The sequence below is a fragment of the Melospiza melodia genome, chromosome 23 (genome assembly GCF_035770615.1).
Source record: "Melospiza melodia melodia isolate bMelMel2 chromosome 23, bMelMel2.pri, whole genome shotgun sequence".
In the NCBI taxonomy this organism is placed as follows: domain Eukaryota; kingdom Metazoa; phylum Chordata; class Aves; order Passeriformes; family Passerellidae; genus Melospiza; species Melospiza melodia.
The window spans coordinates 8355458-8375786 of NC_086216.1; the positions used below are offsets into that span (position 1 = coordinate 8355458).

General features: G+C 47.8%; 1 protein-coding gene across 2 annotated transcripts in view; it reads right to left on the bottom strand.

The window, feature by feature from the left end:
* DOCK5 (dedicator of cytokinesis 5) overlaps nt 1–1408 on the bottom strand; it is a 101151-nt gene extending 99743 nt beyond the window's left edge. For both annotated transcript variants that reach the window (XM_063175418.1, XM_063175417.1), the window contains exon 1: nt 1305–1408. In XM_063175418.1, coding sequence (XP_063031488.1) covers nt 1305–1347 — 43 coding nt within the window. In that variant the 5' untranslated portion in view covers nt 1348–1408. The remainder of the gene's footprint in view (nt 1–1304) is intronic.
* Nucleotides 1409–20329: the final 18921 nt, after the last annotated feature.

Below are 20329 nucleotides of genomic sequence, written 5' to 3' on the forward strand. Positions count from 1 at the left end.
GGAGTGCCTCTGATTCATCTGCTGCCCAAGGCCATTCCAGCTGGGGAACAGCTCAAAGGTGTGCTCAGAAAACACCAGCAGAGCCCATCACCCCACAGGATATGGGTTATCTGATCATCCACCAAAGTTTGGAAGTTACAGATGCCCACAGCAATCTCATGTGCACACTGCCATGGATAAACAGCAAGAAACAAAGTTCAGGGTGTCAGCACTCCACACCCTGCCAGTTACCTGGAGAAACCAGATAAGGCTGTAAAATGTCTCTGCAGCTCCTGCACAGCCACTCTCAAGTGGAGGGGTCGCCCAGCTCAATTTGCTGTGAAAATCGTGCAGGGTGAGGTTTTGCACCTTCAAACTCGCAGGCCGAACACCCTCAGGGGAGCCGGGGTGATGAACACTTTGCAAGCACGAAATTAGTAATTTTTCTCACATTGAGAAGTCCAGTGCTGAGCACCAGTGGCACAGAAGATCACTATTAGTAACATAAATTATCAAAAGCTCGCTGCGTCATAAGTGGCTTCCTGCCAAATGCTCCCTGCCCAGTTCTCACCACCAACCTCAAAACTGTGGGTTTAAAACTCTCAAGCAAAGCGGAATTTTATCAGCAACACCACAGAGTTCTGTTCCTGTTAGACACAAGTGAGCCAGCGCTCAGAAAAATCCTTTTAAACAGGGCACAGAGCCGGAGGTACAAGGTGTCAGTCTGGGAATCATGGATTACAGAATCATGGAATAGTTTGGGTCAGAAGGTCCTTAAAGCTCCTCCAGTTTCACTTCTGCCGTGGGCAGGGACACCTTCCACTATCTCAGGTTGCCCAAGCCCGTCCAGCCTGGCCTGAGACATTTCCAGTCAAGCTCTCCCCATCCCTCACCCTAAATCAAGATTTCCAGCAAAGACATCACCCAGAGCCCTCAATCTGCCCATGACACCCTCTATCCTTTCCCAAGCACATCTCCTTCCAGGCACACCAGCAGGCAAATTTTTTTCTGCTGTGCTAGAGCTTTTTTTAGTGTAAAACATGCTGGAGAGGCAAAATGATAAAAGTCAGCCCTGAACTTTGAGGGATTCCTGGAAGCCAGCGCTGGACACACACCCCGAGGGATTCGGGGAGCGAGCACTGCCGGACCGGGACCGGAGCCCGAGAGGGACGGGAGAGAAAGGAAAGGAAGGAGAGAAGGAAAAGGAAGGAAAGGGACGGGATGGAAGAGAAGGGATGGGACGAAGTGGGAGAGAAGGTACGGAACAGAGGGAATAGATGGGAAGGGGCGCACATGTCCGGGGCATCCCGGCGGGCATCACTCACCGACCCCGTACTTCTCGCGTTTGGTGGGGATCCAGCGGGCCATGCCGGCGGCTCCGGGGGTCCCGGGGGGTTCGGGGGTCCCGGGGTTCCCTCAGCGCCGCGCCTCGGCCGCCGCAGCCCCGCGCTGGAGCCGCGGGCCGGGCGCCCCGGGCAGCTGAGCCATGCCCCGCTCCTGGCCCGCTCCCGGCCCCGCTCCTGGCCCCGCTCCTGGCCCCGCTCCTGCCGCCCACAGCCGGTCCCAAACACGCTCCACGAACTCCCCGCACACGCCCAAGTTCGCAGCCTCCCCGGCGCGCCGAGAGAGGAGAGGGCGGGCAGAGCGCGGCGGGACGAGGAGGAGGAGGAGGAGGAGGAAGAGAAAGAGGAGGAGGAAGAAGAGAAGGAGGCGGCTCTCCCCGCCCCCGGCATCACCTGCCCCGCACGGCCCCGCCCCGGCACCGGGACGCGGCCGGAGCCGCTCGGGACTGGGCCGGGTCTGGGCTGGGTCTGGGTTCGGTACCGCTGCCTCAGGGGGTGGGTGTGAGCGAGCAGAAAAGGCCCCGCTGGCGCTGGGAATGAGGGGATTCAGCCAGAGCCTGGGGGTCAGCGAGAAGTTGGACATGAGGGAAAGGTTGGGGATCAGGGAGAGCCCGGGGATCAGGGAGAGGTTGGGGATCAGGGAGGGGTTGGGGATCAGGGAAAGGTTGGATTTTGGGAAAGGCTCTTCCCCCAGAGGTGCTGGCACTGCCCAGGCTCCCCAGGGAATGGGCACAGCCCCGAGGCTGCCAGAGCTCCAGGAGAGTTTGGACACCGCTGCCAGGGGTGCCCAGGATGGGATTTTGGGGTGTCTGTGCAGGGCCGGGAGCTGGATCAGTGATCCCACATGTCCTTTCCAGCTCAGGATATTCTGGGGTTCTACAGAATCACAGCATGGTTTGGGTGGGAAGGGACCTTCGTGCCCATCTCATCCCAACCCCTTCCACCAGCCCAGGCTGCTCCAAGGCTGCTGTGCTTTCAGAGTAACTCATTAATAGCTAAGAAAACAACGAGGTTACTGGAAAAGCACTCCAGGCATCTGGGAAATGTCACAGGGCCACACTTGACAGGAGACTCGATGTTCTAGAGATTGACTCGGCGCTCGGTGACGCCAAGCCCCACTCCAGGGCCAGGAGCTGCCACTCCAGCAAGGGCTTGGAGGTGAAGCACCTCCAGTGGGGGCACGGGGAGCAGCTGGGTCCTGCAAGGCCAGAGCAGGGCTGGCTGCATCCTGCAGGTGTGCGGGCTGGGCTGGCAAAGGTCTTGGTACGGGGGTGCTCAGTAACACATAGAGAGGTGTTAAATCACGTTGTTCACCCAGCCTTAGGGCCAAACTGAGGAGATCCAGGTTCTTCCCATCTCTGCGGGGCTGTAGTAACTGGATGTGGTCTGTATTAGTGCCTGTGGAGCCCATGGATTCATGGAATGGTGGGGCTGGAGGGGACTTTATTCTTATCTCCTTCCAGCCCCCTGCCATGGACAGGACACCTCTGTCTCATGAAAGAGAGCAATGATTATTCAGAGTATTTTAACACTTGACCACTCTTTAATTGCATTAAAGCACAAAGATCTGGAGAGATCATCACGTTTTTGATCGTTTTACACTGCAAGTGAGAGGCAGCAGGGTAGAGTTATTGCTCAGCTCTCGGGGTGCCCTGGGCAGATCCCTTTGGGTCTCTGATCCCAGCCTGGTGTGTTCAGGAAGAGTTTTCCATACTCCCTCCTCTCTCACCTGTGTTTCCAGTAAGTTCAGTTTTCCTTTCTCTTCACTGGCACCTGGAAGGGGCAGAGCAGCATAAATAAGAATTAATGATCAGCAATTTGCTCTAACTAATGAACCCAAACAAAAGCCAAAAGCTGCACTCAGAACACTCAATGTCACACTTAGGCACAGTCCCAGTGCACAGTGCCCTGGTTTTTGTAGCAGTGGTGCTGATGTGGCACCCCCAGGACAGAGCTGGGTTTGTCACACACACACACAGTGTTACTCACCCAGGATGTGCAGTCCTGTCACACCCAGGGTGCAGCAGGCAGCCAAATGGGGGAAATGAATTTACAGAAAACTGTGGAAACCCAGGGCACCACAGGGAGTATTTCTGTGTCTGCTCTGGGGCACCCTGACCCCCAGGGGAGCTCTGACTTTGCCCCTCACTCATGGAGAAAGTTTCCTGGACTTCAAGATGGACTGGAATACACAAAAGTGTGAAATAGATTATAGACAGCAGTGTAGGCGAATCACTGGGTGAGAAATTGAGGTTTTGGGGGTTTTTAGTGTGTTGTGGATGGAAGCAAGATGGAGGGCACAGGGTTTTGTCCTGGGTTTCTTCTTCATTCTTCTTCTTCCTACTTCTCCATGGGTTTGGGTGGCATTTTGTAACTGGGCAGAAAAATCTGCATTGCAGCTCTTTGGGATCAGTTATTGGGTTAAAAGGGAAATAATCTAGGTGTCCTTCCTTAATTGAATAGTTTAGTCTTAAAAGACCTTGTACCAAGAGATTGTTGGCCATTTTTGTGGTGCTTTCCCAGTGTACTGAGCCTGGTGTGGACAGCGTGCAAACCTTTAGATAAGATAATAATAAACAAGAACATGAAGAGCAAAAAAATCCAGTGCATCTCTTTCCTGACACAAAACAGCTCCAGGAGGGTCTCTCCCAACAGGGGAGCCCCTGGGGGGACCCAGCCTGAGGCTCAGAGGTCAAAAAACCGACAGAGAATTCATAACCCTATTTATAGAAAATTCATAACCCTGACCCAAACCCTGCCCTGAAATGATGTTTGGGTCTTGTCCAAGGGCTGCTGCTGGGGGGATGCTCCAGGGGCTCAAGGTGCTCCTGAGAACTGCAGCAGCACCTGAGGCCTCAGCACAGTGTGGAGGGAGGCACAGAAGGAAAAGGAGACGAGATTTGCAAGCTGGAGCGACTCAACTGATTTGTTATTTATAAAACACCAACTCAGCACAGCCAGCCTCGCTCAGACGCTGTTCTGGCACATAAACCCCTTGTTCTCATGCAGAAAGAGCTGCAGTTCATCTGGTTGAGGGTTAAGTGGGGTTTCTCTGGAGCTGGGGGCTCACAGAGAGGCCCCTCCTGGTGGGGTGGGATGTCCCAGCTGTGGGAACAGAAAATATTCATGGCTTTGGCAAATCCTGAAAGATTCAGCCAGGCTTTATAGATGGGAACTTCATATTGCAAAGGGCTGTGAGGCCTTCATGTGAAGAGCAGTGTCACTGGGATGTCAAGAAAATTAATTGTGATTTTCTAGGTGTGATTTTGGACCACCTGGATTTCAAACTATTCCCTGCTAAGATTGGGATGTGGCTTTTCTGTGGCCTTTTTGGGCAGTGTATGGCAACAAGAGAAGCAGAGGAGAATGGGGTTTTGGGTCACTCTGCATTCCCTTCCATCCTAGGAATGCTCCATCCATCACCCTCCAGGGCTGATGGTTAAGTCTTGTAAAGTTTCAGTGCTTTGAATGGAATATTCCTTGCTGAAATTCAAGGTGCCCTCTGTGTGCTAACACCCAAAATCAGTTAAAATGTTTTTTCTCAGCAGAGCAAAACGAGCTGTTTCTTTCCTGGCCTGGGCACTGATTTCTGCAGCACAAGCTCCCAAAAAAGAGGAGAAACAGCTCCATGAGAGGTGTCCTGTGGGGAACAGGAGGGGGACTGAGGAACCTGCTGAGATCTGGGCCAGATCATTGAAGAAGAAAAGTTTTCATGGAGACACCAACTCTTTTTCAAGGCCTGATGAATTCTGGCTGCCAATTTTCTGCTCAGGAATGGAACTGCCAGCCCAGGCCCTGATTTTACTGTAAGATTCCTGATTTTGAGATAAGCTGCCTGAGCTGTGCCAGTGTTTTCCCAGCCCAGGTGAAACAAATTCTTGGCAGCAAATGAAAACCAGAGCAAAGCATGAAAGGCAGGCAAGTAGCAACTGGAGCGCTGGTTTTACCCAAATGGGGAACTTGGGGAATGCTCCATCAAATATCAGGATTTGCAAATGTCAGGGAGCGAGCTCAGCTCTCACTGAAAGCTGGAGGAGTTCAGAAAGTCTTTTATTTCATTTTTTTATCACCAAATCCATGTTTTCCTGCTCATTTTCTCTGTTGCTTCACAGGGCCATTGGTGGGCAGCCTGTTCTACTCTGCCCCCAGCAGGAGCAGGATCAATAATTAAATTCTAATCGAGGCTGCAGCAGAAATGAACTCCCAGCCCCATCAAACCCCCGATTCTGAGGGACAGATCAGAGCTGGGAGAATTTGGGTGTCTGAGGTTCACCCACATTTTTAGTGCTCTACAAAAGTCATGTTACTCCTGGGCCCTTTACAGCTGAAATAGCAGCACATTTGCAAACGACCAGGCTGCAAAAGCAGAACCTTCCCCTGCATTTCTAAACGTCTCTAAGTTTTATTATATGAAGTTAAAGTCATTAAATGAAGCCCTGTTCTTACAGAGACTTTCCTGAAATCCCCTCCTTTTTTTTTGTGGCACAACTGAAGTTTAAGAAATGGAATTCTGGTGCCCTCCTGTGTCCAAATCAAAACTACAGCAGTTAAAGTGTTACTACAGCTAAAAGGATGGGAAAAGAAAGAAAAAAATGTTGGGTTTTTTCTGGGATAATGCTTAAAAACTCTCCTAGATCAGTCTGTATCTTCTCTGTGCATGTACAAACAGCAAAGAGGGTCCTTGAATAAACCAGGTTAGATTTTAGCAAGAGAAAGGACATGGAAACTGGAGGAAAAAAATAAAGTAATGAAGCCAAGAAAAAGCCTCATACAACAAAAGCCATCTGTTCATTAATGTAATAAGTCAGTCTGTCTGGAAGATCAATGATCAGGTCTGGTAAGAATTGAACTCTTGATTTTCAGTCCCCAGCAGAAACCATGCAGAAAAAGCAGCAGAGTGGGGTGGATAATTAAATATGCAAAAAACCCACAAAAAGGAGGAAATCGGTGGGTTTATCCATCTGCCTGAACATATTTTAGCATGGAACAATGTTTAAGATATTGTCTGACAATCCCATTGCCCAGACACCTTCTGTCTGAATATTCCACTGCACATTTTGGTACCCAGTTGTCTGATAATGTTGATTTTGTCCCTTGGTTTTCATTTTGCCCTCTTGGCAGTTCATTTTGTATTCTGTTCAGGTGTCAGGTGTATTTCTAAACATTTTTTTCAGCAAAACCACTCTTCACCTGCCACCAGTTTCTGTGGCTCCAGCCATGCTCTGAGAAGGGGCAGAGTTCATTAATTAAACTGAATTTACAAGCACCAGAACCCAGCTCTGATGGAGCCAAGGTGTGACAAACTTGTTCCCATCTGCAGCTGGACAGGGGAGAGAAAAATTGTTGTTTTGTCCAGTAAAGAAATTATTTCTTTCCATCCCTGCGGGAAGGTGAAACACCCTGAACTGGGTTTGCAGGAGACAGGAACCTTGCAGCAATGCTGTGGGTTACACTGTCCTCTGCCTGTTCCTCAGCTGGAAATAGGATTTGTGCTCCTGAAAAAATGTTGCTTTTGTATAAAACCAGCAAACATTGCAGGATTTGGACAGGAGATTTCCTGGGGACAGATCTGTAAAGGTGTTTAGGTGCTTCATGATGCTGAAAGGTGCCTGTAGGAGTCCAAAAGTGCCTCTGATTCCTGCTGAAAGGAGTCCAGGAGCAGTGAATTCCCCAGGAGCCACTCAGGTTTGGGTTTGTTAGTGTCAGAGTCAGTAATGACCTGGCTTTGCACTCCCAGCTCAAAGCCAGGAGCTGCAGAGACCCTGGAACAGAACCACTCAGGTTGGGAAAGGCCTCCAAGGTTGGGAAAGGCCTCCAAGGCTGAGAAAGGCCTCCAAGGTTGGGAAAAACCTCCAAGGTTGGGAAAGGCCTCCAAGCTTGGGAAAGACCTCCAAGGTTGGAAAAAAACTCCAAGGTTGGGAAAGGCCTCCAAGGTTGGGAAAGGCCTCCAAGGTTGGAAAAGGCCTCCAAGGTTGGGAAAAACCTCCAAGGTTGGGAAAAACCTCCAAGGTTGGGAAAGGCCTCCAAGGTTGGGAAAGGCCTCCAAGCTTGGGAAAGACCTCCAAGGTTGGGAAAGGCCTCCAAGGTTGGGAAAAACCTCCAAGGTTGGGAAAGGCCTCCAAGGTTGGGAGAGGCCTCCAAGGTTGGGAAAGGCCTCCAAGGTTGGGAGAGGCCTCCAAGGTTGGGAAAAACCTCCAAGGTTGGGAAAGGCCTCCAACGTTGGGAAAAGGCCTCCAAGGCTGGAAAAGACTTCCAAGGTTGGGAAAGGCCTCCAAGGTTGGGGAAAACCTCCAAGGTTGGGAAAAACCCACCAAACCCAACCCCAGGCAGTGCCAGCGTGCCCAGCACAGCACATCTCCAAATCTCCAGCCCCCATCCTGCCTTTGGACAGTCCCAGGGGGGGAGATTCCCCCACAGCTCACTCAGCTGGGTCAGCAATGTCCAAAACCTCCCAGTTCCTGTGACTTTGGGACCTGCATCCCAACAAGAGACTGGCACAGACTCCTTGGAGAGGTCCAGAGGGTTTTAATTCCCTTTAACAGCAGGACCTGGCATGGAATTCTGCCCCAGTGCCATGGAATTCCCTGGATCCCCATCAGCCCTGCGTTCCCTCAGCCCTAGTGGGGCACAGTGATATATGGTCTCCTCCAGCCAGGTCTCATAAGCTCTTGGAGCTCTATTTCACACCCAAGATAGCTCAGCTGCCTCAGAAGGCATAAAATCAGCAGGGTGGCTTCTGTGGCAGTGTTGGAAACAAAAAGGTTTTAATGAAAGGCAAAATAACAAAACTCTTTACAGGGAAAAACCGAGCCAGGTGCAAGAGGTCCTTGTCTCTGGTAAAACACCTCACAAAAGTTTGTTTGTTCTCTTCTTTTTCTAGTGAATTGCTCAGGCTGGACGTTTTGGCTCCTGTCCAATTGGCTATCCATAAGTTTGAGGTGAAGTCCCCCAGGTCCTATGAGGTGCTTTTTGCTAATTGAGGAGAGAAACTTCTGGGCTTTTTTCCTTTTTAAGGAGACAAAGGATAGTTTTGTCACTCTGTCACCAGAGGGCACATTCCTATAGCAGAGCTGTTGATTCAGGAGAATTTTGGCCCTGTTAAATTGGATAACAGAGCTGAGCAGGGCAATGGTTTGTCAGACAGGTTTATAGCTTTTTCTCTGGAGGAGTATTCCCTGCAATGTCGTCTTTGCTGTTCTGTGATTCTCTGCAAATCTTTTCAGAGCCGCCTGACTGCTGAAAGCTGCCTCCTCTTCATGGAACAGGAATGGGGACTGCAGCAGCTGTGGGGAGCTGGGGAGTTTCTGCCTTGATGTACCCTGCAGTCAGAGAAGCTCTCAGTTGCTGTTTCAATTTTCTTTCTATTTTATTAAAATTTCAAACCTTGGCTTCCCTGCCCCTCCTCTGTGGCATTCACATTCTCTGGAAAAATCCCTTCACCCAGGATTTTTCTCCTGGGAAGCTGAGAAGCCTCAGCGAAGAAAGGAAAACAATTCTTATCTCATTTGCTTCTCCTGTGTTTTGCTGCTTTGGAATGTGTTTGGAGATTGTTTACCCACAGGTGATTGTTTCATTGGATTCTGGTGTGAATTATTTTGACCCAATGGGCAATTAGGTCATTGCTGTGTCAGGACTCTGGAAAGAGTCACGAGTTTTCATTATTATCTTTGTAGCCTTCTGTCTGTACCCTTTCTGTATACTTTAGTATAGTTAAGTATTCTTTAATATAATATAGTATCATAAAATAATAAATTAGCCTTCTGAGAACATGAAGTCAGATTCATCATTCCCTCCTTTGTCTGGGCACCCTGCAAACACAACACTCCTCCATCTGCTTCTCTCTAAGGAGAGACAGCAGAAGCTCCTGTTCAGTCAGCACTTGCCCCAGCTGGAGATTTCCCTTTGTTCAGGCAGCTCTGGCTGTGCAGATCAAAGCATCAATGACACAAATCAGCTTTAGCTTTAGCAGCAAGGCTGGGCAGTGTTTGAAGGTGGCCCAGCTCGTGTGCAGCACTGCAGAGCACATCCTGTGCTGCACCGCCAGCCACATAAATGCCTGAGCTTCCCTCAGGGAGAGACCAGCGAGGACAGGAGGAAGGTGTGAAGTCCCAAATCAATATTCCTGAAGGGAAATATTGTATTTGGGTTGCCCCAGACAAAGGAAGGAATGATGAATCTGACTCCATCTTCTCAGAAGGCTAATTTATTATTTTGTAATACTATATTATATTAAAGAATACTGGTAATATTAGTATATTTAGTGTAGTTTTTTTATACTATATATATACTATACTATAGTTTTTTATACTATAGTTTTTATAGTTTATTATATTTGGTATATTTAGTATAGTTTAGTAAACTATACTAAAGAATACAGACAGGATATTTACAGAGGGCTGCAAAGATAATAATGAAAACTTGTGACTCTTTCCAGAGTCCTGACACAGCCTGACCCTGATTGGCCAAAGAGTGAAAACAACTCACACCAGAATCCAATGGAACAATCCCCTGTGGGTAAACAATCTCCAAACACATTCCACATGAGCACAACACAGGAGAAGCAAATGAGGTAAGAATTGTTTTCCTTTTTCTCTGAGGCTTCTCAGCTTCCCAGGAGAGGAATCCTGGGTGAAGGGATTTTTCAGAGAATATGAATGCCACAGGGAAACATGATGGGAAAGGATCCCTCAGGTGGTGGAGCCTGCAGGGATCCAGATGTGCATTTTCTCTGTGTGCTGTGCCCCAAGCACTGGGGAAGAGCCTCCAGAGCAGCAGCAGAGGAGCCCTAGGGCTCCTGCCTGAGCTCCTGCTGGAAGCCAGGCTTTGCTCCTCAGATCAGGGGGTGGAAATCGGCACAGCTTCACTCAAAGGAATCATTCTGCCTCCCTTCCACACTCCACACACCAAAACTTGGTCTCAGCATATTGGGAAAGGCTCCCAATATTACCAGTTAGATTGTACCTGGGCCAGTCTGACCCTTGCTGCTAGGCCAAAGGCAGCTACTGCGGTGTGTCACCCCAGAGATACCTTGGCTTGCTGGTGGTTGCAGCTGGGCACTGAACAAGTCCAGGCTTGTTAGGAACCCCGTTTACATCAGGAGGAATGGCTTCAGGCGATGGTGAAGAGAAAAGGAGAGGATTCTGCTGGAGGGTTTAATGTCCAGAGGTTTATTCCATGGTTACAGAGGTCTGAACGTGAGCAACTGCTCCAACAGAATCCCGGCCGCATGGTCTGATCACCTTTTTAAGCTCAGGGACAGGGGGAGGGGAGGTACAGGTGAGCCACCAACCAGGTGAGAGGGGCAGGGTCTCAGGGGAAGATGACACCCAGACAGGCCAATGACCCCTGGGCATGGGGGCATCCTTTGAACTTGACCAAGCACACGACGCCTTGCTGGAATGTTCAGCCTGACTGACAGGACTCACTCAGCATGGGGGCGAGGGGGAAGGGACAGAGGTACAGGCACACCTGGGGAAGTGACCTGGAAGGCCAAAATGGAACATTACAGCACACCACAACATCAGCAGCGCTGGGAGGGCTGTGACGTGAGCTCCATGTAGTGATGGCGAGATCCTTCCCTACAGCAGAATTGTTTTATCTTCCTTCCAAGCATCCCCCAGACAGGTCAGCAAAGGCTGTGCTGCAGCTTCTCTGTCTGGAAGGCTGCTGAGGGTTTGATGGAAGGTTTAGCAAGTCAGTGGCCTTGGGTAAAATCTCATCATCAAAACTCTTGAGCTGGAAATTGTGACTATTTCTAGGAAATAAAAGAGTGAACAAATTGAGCAGATATGGACTTTTAGTACTCCCAGCTTTTACTACAAAATGTTTGGAGGCAAAGATCTCTGTCACGTCTTCCCTTCCCCTTCCCTCTTTTCTTTCCTCCAGCTCACAATTTCTAGAGAACTAAAAGGTCACAGGCTTGGGTTTGGCCCCTTGTTTCCAACCATATTAAAAATCCCACATTCACCCATTAGCTAATATTTTTTTCTGTGCAGGTAATTCCACAGTGCAGCTCCGTGGATGGTTTGGAGCTGTGCAGAAGCAAAGGAAGCAGGGAATTCTGCTGGGTTTGGAACAGCAGCAGAATATTTGTCACCATCATATTTTCTGAAAAGTCCCCTTTGCCAGGATTTCTCTCCTGGGAAGCTGAGAAGCCTCAGAGGAAAAGGAAAACAATAATTATGTCATTTGCTTCTGCTGTGTTTTGCTGCTTTGGAATGTGGCTGGAGATTGTTTATCCAACATGTGAATTGTTTTTACTTAATGACCAATCATGGTCAGGCTGGGTTGGGACTCTGGAGAGTCACGAGTTTTCATTATTATCTTGTTAAACCTTCTGCTGTATCCTTTCTCTATTCTTCAGTATAGCATAATGTAATATAATATAATATAATATAATATAATATAATATAATATAATATAATATAATATAATATAATATAATATAATATAATATAATATAATATAATATAATATAATATAATATAATATAATATAATATAATATAATATAATATAATATAATGCAATGCAATATAATATAATGCAATGCAATATAATATAATGCAATACAATGCAATATAATGCAATAATAAATGAGCCTATTAAGAACATGGAGTCAGATTGATCATTTCCTTCCTACCATGGAATATTCCTGAATATACCACAAGTGTCCCCAGAGCAGGATGAGGTTTATGACACTGAGAATGGGTCTGGGCCACCTGTGCTCTCTGCCTCAGTAATTCCTGTGGAAATAAATGTTCTGTAGGAAGGTATTGCTGATAAAATACTGAATTTCAGTGCTGAGGGGATTCTTCTGTTCTACTGTTCCCATTTACCTTGGAAATTAAACTGGATTTGTAATCAGGGCCACAGGACAGGGCTCAGTTCGTGTCTTGATGGAAGAATAAACTCTGCTCTTGTGGCATTTCTCACCCACCTGTGGGAGGAATTTCACTGGGAAAAAAGGCTGAAGGATGAAGGACAAGATGAGGGAATTCCTAATTACTGCACAGCAAGGAGAGCTGGAGTCGGTGTGGGTTTAGCACTAAGAGCAAAAAGGTGTTTTGCAACACTTGAGGAGCTGAGCTGATCATGAGTGATGTTTGTTTGGGCTGAGAAGGTGAAAATTCAGTGAGATTTTTGGCATCTTAGGCAGAAACTCTGCTTATTTACACCAGTGTGAATTCAGGTGGAGTTTTTCCAGTTCCCCCCTTATTCCTGCACCTCTGAACCCTCAACCAGAGCCGGGGTTACAGAACTGCCCTAAACCCAGGGGTGCCATGAGAATTCCAGACTCTGAATTCACATTTTCCTTTCTGTGCCAGTAACTCTGCTCCTCCCTCCCCTCCCTCCCTCCCCAGACCATGAGGAAGATTAAAAGGAGGAAGTTCTGGCAGGATTTTCATTAATAACCCCTGGCTAATTCTGAAGTGCCTGTTAGGAGGAGCCCTCTGTGTGTCCATCCATCACAGCTGGGCCCTGGATATTGATTATTTTATATTTAATGCAGCTCTTACATCTTTAATGCCTTGTTCCCGAAAGTGTCCTCAGCAGGGGGGTGGTGTGGTCAGATTTAATCAACATTTCCAAGGCTGGAAATGAGCTCCCAATAATTCTTGGGACGTGTCTTTGGCAGATGGCAATTAATGAGTCCCTTTTTTAAAAGCAGTAATCTTTTATTTTATTTTATTTTATTTCTCCTGCTCCTGGGAGGTTTATGTGAAAAGTGTTGCTATAAAATGAAGCCTCTGATTTTGGCAGTCAGGATTGCAGAGAGCCAAAATCCAACATTTAAACTGGAAATGTTTTTGGGATCATGGAAGGGACCTTAAATATCATCCAGTGCCATCGCTGCCACGCACCCCAAAGTCCCTCTCCAGCCTCATGCAGGAGTAAAGTGTTTTTCCTAAGGAATTCAGGAAATTTGTGCCAAAAAATGATTGTTCAGCCTTGGTTTAGGGGCTGCTTCTCACAAAAAGTCACCGACTTTTGGGTTGGGATGGGAATTTTAGATTCCGTGGACAGAGCAAAGCAGGGAAGGACCTGGGTGCTCTCCCAGGATTTGCTGCTTCCATGTCTCTGCTGTCACATTTAATTCTTGCTTCAGTAACAAATCAATGCTAATAAAAAGAAAAATAAAATCCAGATCTTAGAGCTGATGAGCTCAAGCAATTTCTAGATCTAATCACAGACAATAAAGGACCCAAAAAACCACCAAAAACCAGATTTTGTGCCTCAGACTGATCTCCACTTGGGATGGAGCTACAAACCACAGATGGGATTGATTTTGCTGCAAATAAAGAGTGGTTCTGTGCAATTCTTCAGAAGTTCTAATTTACAACTTAAGGGCAGCATCTTCTTTGCATCCTTTCTAAACACAAATTCTCTATTTGCTTGCAGGGTTTGATTGATTTGCATAAGCAGCTTAGAGATCTTTATAAGAAATGCTCTGAAAAAAGCAGAAACACATTTTAGAATTAAAAAAATAAAGTCTGTCTGCTTTTATGACTCAGCTGCATTTGCATAGGAGTAAATGAGCACATCAATGATACATTCAGAGCCCTAAGAATTTCTCCATTCATCCAATGCTGGCTCTTTTCATGAGTTTTATCTTTCTAATTCTTTTTCATTTAACTTTATTTCCCTTTTGTCCCATTGAGAAAGAGGAAAGAGACACATTCCCAACACAGAGAACCACTACAGAGAAACAAAAGCAAAACAATAATCTCTTTTCCAGGATGCTGCTGCTTGCAGTGCTGCTGATAAGAGACTTGAGAGCTTTGGGTGTCCTCCATAAATCAGTTCCCTCTGGCTTGGGAAAGGCTTTAAATTTTAAAGGAAATTGATTGTACAGGCACATTCAGGTTTGATTCTCCAGAGGCTGGATTCTCATGGGAACTCCTCCATTCCAGCATTCCAAGTTTGAGTGATATTGGGTGGTACTGGAAGTTACTGGGTGATATTGGGTGGTACTGGGTGGTATTGGCTGATATTGAGTGATACTGGAAGTTACTGGGTGATATTGGGTGGTACTGGGTGGTATTGGCTGATATTGAGTGATACTGGAAGTTACTGGGTGATATTTGCTGATATTAGGTGATATTGGATGATACTGGGTGATATTAGGTGATAGTGGGTGATATTGGCTGATACTGGGTGATATTGGGTGATTTTGCCTGATTTTGGGCAATACTGGCTGACATGAGGCAATATTTGGCAATACTGGGTGATGATATTGGGTGATACCCAGTGATACTGGGGGATATTGGGTGATGCTGGGAAATACTGGGTGATTCTGGGTGATATTTAGTGATACTGGGTGATACTGGGGGATAGATACTGAGCATTACCAGTGATGGTGATACTGGGTGATATTGGGCAATACAGGGTGATACTGGGTGATACTGGGCTATACTGGATGATGATATTGGGCAATACTGGGTGATACTGGGTGATACTGGGCTGTACTGTGTGATGATATTGGGCAATACTGGGTGATACTGGGTGATACTGGGCTGTACTGGGTGATGATATTGGATGATACTGGGTGATACTGGATGATATTGGGTAATACTGGGTGATACTGGGTGGTATTGGGTGATACTGGGTGATGATACTGGGTGGTACTGGATGATATTGGGCAATACAGGGCGATACTGGGTGATACTGGGTGATGATATTGGGTGATACTGGGCTGTACTGGGTGATGATATTGAGCAATACTGGGTGATATTGGGTGATACTGGGCTGTACTGGGTGATGATATTGGATGATATTGGGTAATACTGGTTGATACTGGGTGGTATTGGGTGATACTGGGTGATGATACTGGATGATACTGGGTGATATTGGGCAATACAGGGCGATACTGGGCTGTACTGGGTGATGATATTGGATGATACTGGGTGATAGTGGATGATGATATTGGGCAGTACTGGGTGATACTGGGCAGTACTGGGTGATGATATTGAGCAATACTGGATGATACTGGGTGATACTGGGCTGTACTGGGTGATGATATTGAGCAATACTGGGTGATACTGGGCTGTACTGGGTGATGATATTGGATGATACTGGGTGATACTGGATGATATTGGGTAATACTGGGTGATACTGGGTGGTATTGGGTGATACTGGGTGATGATACTGGGTGGTACTGGATGATATTGGGCAATACAGGGTGATACTGGGTGATACTGGATGATGATATTGGGTGATACTGGGCTGTACTGGGTGATGATATTGGATGATATTGGGTAATACTGGGTGATACTGGGTGGTATTGGGTGATACTGGGTGATGATACTGGATGATACTGGGTGATATTGGGCAATACAGGGCAATACTGGGCTGTACTGGGTGATGATATTGGGCAGTACTGGGTGATACTGGGCTGTACTGGGTGATGATATTGAGCAATACTGGGTGATACTGGGTGATACTGGGCTGTACTGGGTGATGATATTGGATGATACTGGGTGATACTGGATGATATTTGGTAATACTGGGTGATACTGGATGATGATGTTGGGTGATACTGGGCTGTACTGGGTGATGATATTGGATGATATTGGGTAATACTGGTTGATACTGGGTGGTATTGGGTGATACTGGGTGATGATACTGGGTGGTACTGGATGATATTGGGCAATACTGGGTGATACTGGGCTGTACTGGGTGATGATATTGGGTGATACTGGGTGATACTGGATGATGATATTGGGCAGTACTGGGTGAAACTGGGCTGTACTGGGTGATGATATTGGATGATACTGGGTGATACTGGGCTGTACTGGGTGGTGATATTGGGTGATACTGGGTGATACTGGATGATGATATTGGGCAGTACTGGGTGATACTGGGCTGTACTGGGTGATGATACTGGGTGATAGCAGGTGGAACTGGGCAGTACTGGGTGATGATATTGGGTGAGGATATTGGGTGATACTGGGCAGTACTGGGTGAGGATACTGGGCAGTACTGGCTGATACTGGGCAGTACTGGCTGATGCTGGTGCTCCCTGCCTGCAGAGCTTTTTCAGCTGCATCGGGCAGGGAAATCTCAGCTGTGGGGCTGGGGAGAGCAGAGCTGAGGGCAGTGGAGATCCCACAGCCCTGAGAGTGAGAATTAATGCACAGAATTTAACAAAGGACTCATGAAATACCAAAATCAAAGGATGGAATACCAAAATACCGAGGATGTAGGGAGGAGAAGAGAATCAGGAATCAGGGAATGGTTGGGTTGAGAGGGATTTTAAATCCCATCCAGTGCCACCCTGCCATGGGCAGGGATGCCTCCCACTGTCCCAGGCTGCTCCAAACCCTGTCCAACCTGGCCTTGGGCCCTTCCAGGGATGCAGGGGCAGCCACAGCTGCTCTGGAATTCCACCCCACACTCACAGGGAGGAATTCCTTCTCTAAATCCTATCTAGATCTAATAAGGGCCATTCCCCCTCATCCTTCAGCTGCTTTTCCCGAGGTTTTATCCATCCCACGGGTGGGGCTGGATATTCCCTGTACAGACAGCCCCAAACCACTTTACCTCAGCCCTTGCTGTGCCCCCAGGGCGGGAGGAGCCGCTGCTGCCTGTTCCAGGTGCCACCAGGAGCAGCTTGGCATTGGGCAGAGGATGCTCCACACACCTGATTGGGGAACCAGACAAACTCCACGACTTTGGTGAGAGTTGTAAACCCGGTGTGTTTGCCACAGCGCTGGACACACGTGGGAATCGTTCCCCTAACGCGACATGGGTGCCTCTGGGAACTCCAGATCCTTTTTTAGCTCCCTCTCAAATCCATATGCATGCAATTTCACGACAGGTTCATACATATTCATTCCACTGATTTCGTGTGACATTTGCGGCTAATTCTTCTTTATCAGAAAGAATTGCTGGGTCATTTTGGCCCTGCTTTGCTTAGCAGCCTCTCTGTCTGTTGCAGAGTTCAAGGACCCCCTTATCTCTGTCCTTCGGCTGAAGCAGTTTCAGACTAAACAACCTACAGACTTAACTCAAAGATGTACATTTCACCTAAATCAAAACGGATTTCTTACTCCGGAAAATTGCCACTCTGCCTCACACGGGGGCAGCCGGCAGAGGATGCTCCATCATCCCCAGTGCAGCAGAGGATGCTCCGCACACCCGAACGGGAGGCTGAGGGGCACGGGCTGCTTCCCTGCCAGCAGCACCGCCAGGGGCACGGGAAAAGCTCTATGAATTCCCGGGAAAAGCTCCGCGAATCCCCGGGAAAAGCTCTGTAAATCCCAGGGAAAAGCTCTGTAAATCCCAGGGGGAAAGCTCTCTAAGCCCCCGGGAACAGCAGTTTGCGGGCAGGGAGCGGTGCTTGGGCTCCTGCCGGGGTTTCTGAGTCTCTGCTCGCCCCGGAGGTTTCTGCAGCAAGCAGAACGAGCGGGGGTTTAGCGTTCTCCTGCGGGAAATGCAGCCCTGCAGAGTCACGCTCTGTCACGGTCCTTCAGAGCCGAGGACACCGAGTGCAACCCCAGCACCCTCACTCCTGCAAGCCTCCAGTGCCTGTCTGAAGCATTAGGAGTGACAAAACACTGGATTTAACCCCCAAACTGGGCTTTAACCCCCAAACTGGGCCTTAACCCCCAAACTGGGCTTTAACCCCCAAACTGGGCCTTCACCTCCAAACTGGGTTTTAACCCCCAAACTGGGCTTTAACCCTCAAACTGAGTTTTAACCCCCAAACTGGGCTTTAACCCCCAAACTGGGCCTTCATCCCCAAACTGGGCTTTAACCCCCAAACTGGGCTTTAACCCCCAAACTGGGCCTTAACCCCCAAACTGGGCTTTAACCCCCAAACTGGGTTTTAACCCCCAAACTGGGCTTTAACCCCCAAACTGGATTTTAACCCCCAAACTGGGCCTTAACCCCCAAACTGGGCTTTAACCCCCAAACTGGATTTTAACCCCCAAACTGGGCCTTCATCCCCAAACTGGGCTTTAACCCCCAAACTGGGCCTTAACCCCCAAACTGGGCTTTAACCCCCAAACTGGGCTTTAACCCCCAAACTGGATTTTAACCCCCAAACTGGGCTTTAAACCCCAAACTGGGCTTTAACCCCCAAACTGGGTTTTAACCCCCAAACTGGGCTTTAACCCCCAAACTTCCCAGCCCTGGACAGCTCCCCTCCGATCCCAGCCCCACTTGGCTTTGAGGGTGTCATACAGGAAAGTTTATTGATTTTTTTAGTAAAATCAGCTGTTCTGAGTCCCTGTGGGAGGGAGGGGGCACTGCCAGCCGGGTGGGTGAGTGGCCACCACTCCATGGGTCCTGCGGAACTGGGAATCGCTCAGAGCCGTGGCTGTGCCGCTGTGCCGTGCACGGAAGGTGGCACCGTGCGACAAGCAGAGGCTTTCCCCGACAGGGCAGAGCCTCTTGCTGCTCCCAGCCCTGCAGCAGCTGCGATTTATCCCTCCCAATGCAGGCAGGGCCAGCACACTGCTCCCACCCTCAGCCTGTGGGACCCACATCCCCTCGGAACTGGGAGAGAAACGGAGAAAAGAGTGACCAAAATTCTTATCTCATTTGCTGCTCCTCTGTTTGTGCTCGTGTGGAATGGGCTGGGAGATTATTTACCTGGAGGAATTGCTTGGTTGGATTCTGGTGGAATTATTGATGTTAATTAACCTGTCAAGTCCAAGCTGTGTCCTGGCTATTGGCAGACAGACATGAGTTTCTCAGTAGTTAGAAGTGAGTATTCTTTGGGGTTCTTTGTATATAGATATAGTACAGTATAATTGTGAAAAACGCCAGTCACTTGTTTGTAAAATTTTTAAAAGTTTAATAGTAATAAAATGGTTAAAAAGAATAGTAACACAATTAGATTAATAACAATTTGGACAAATTGAATTAGGACAATATGAGACAATAAAAACAAAGAGTTACGGATGTCTGGGTACCTTTTCTGGGCATCACGAGCCCGAAAAAGGACCCTTGCTAACAAAGGATTAACCCTTAAGAACAACAGCCTGTTAAATATTCATACACTGCATCCGTGATGCATAAATTCCATTCAAACACAGGATTCTGTCTGGGCAGTGTCAGCTTCTTCCTTCTAATCCTAACAGTGCCTCCAAGGTGGGAAGAAGTTAGTTTCTTCTCATAAGAAAGCCATAAATTCTTTTTCTCTGAAATATTTAGGTGTCCTGTGGCTGCTATCTCACTGCAAGCCCTTTCTGTTAAACAAAGCATCTTACATAGCATAATTTCTATTTTAACAATTTTTATAACCTAAAACTATATTTAACACAGTACTTAAGAAAATTAACACAGCATTATTTTCTAACACAACATATATAATATTTGCGAAAAGTCAATCATAAAATGCACGCATTTTTCACAATTATGTAATATAATATAGTTTGAATAAAGCGAATGTTCAGCATTCCAAAGCCTTGCAGTCAGATTCCAATCACTTCCTTTGTCATGGACACCCTGATTTTCCAATAGCAGCCTGTGCCTGCAGGGGCTGGATGTGGCTCTGGCCAAGGAGAATTCCTGACAGAGCTCAGTTCCTGAGGCTCAGGAGTGCTGGGTTCACTGTGCCAGGCATTCAGAGCTGTACCCACTGCCTGGAGCAGGGAATCAACCCAGCAAGCAAAGGAAAATAGAATTACTTGCTGGCAACTTGTAACACTGTAGCGGGTGAGGAAAAGCTTCTCCGTGTCTTCCTATTTGTTGGGATTTTAATTAATGAGTTTAGTGTAGATATGGATGAGGAGCAGCTTGTCAATACCTGCCCCAGTAATTCAGCCCAAATCAGACTTATCTCTAACACAGCAGCCTCATTTCACCAAAGCTGCAGACAAAGGCAGGAAGGCTGGATTTTATTATTGCTTTCCTAATCCAAGGCTGATCAGTGTAAGACAGAAGTGCCTGACCCAGCAGCAGCTCTCAGGGTGGAGGATTAACCTCTGTGAGATTCCAGATCCAGGCACATCCTTCAATGCCTGTGAGAGGAGATGAGAGCTTTCCGCCCAGAAT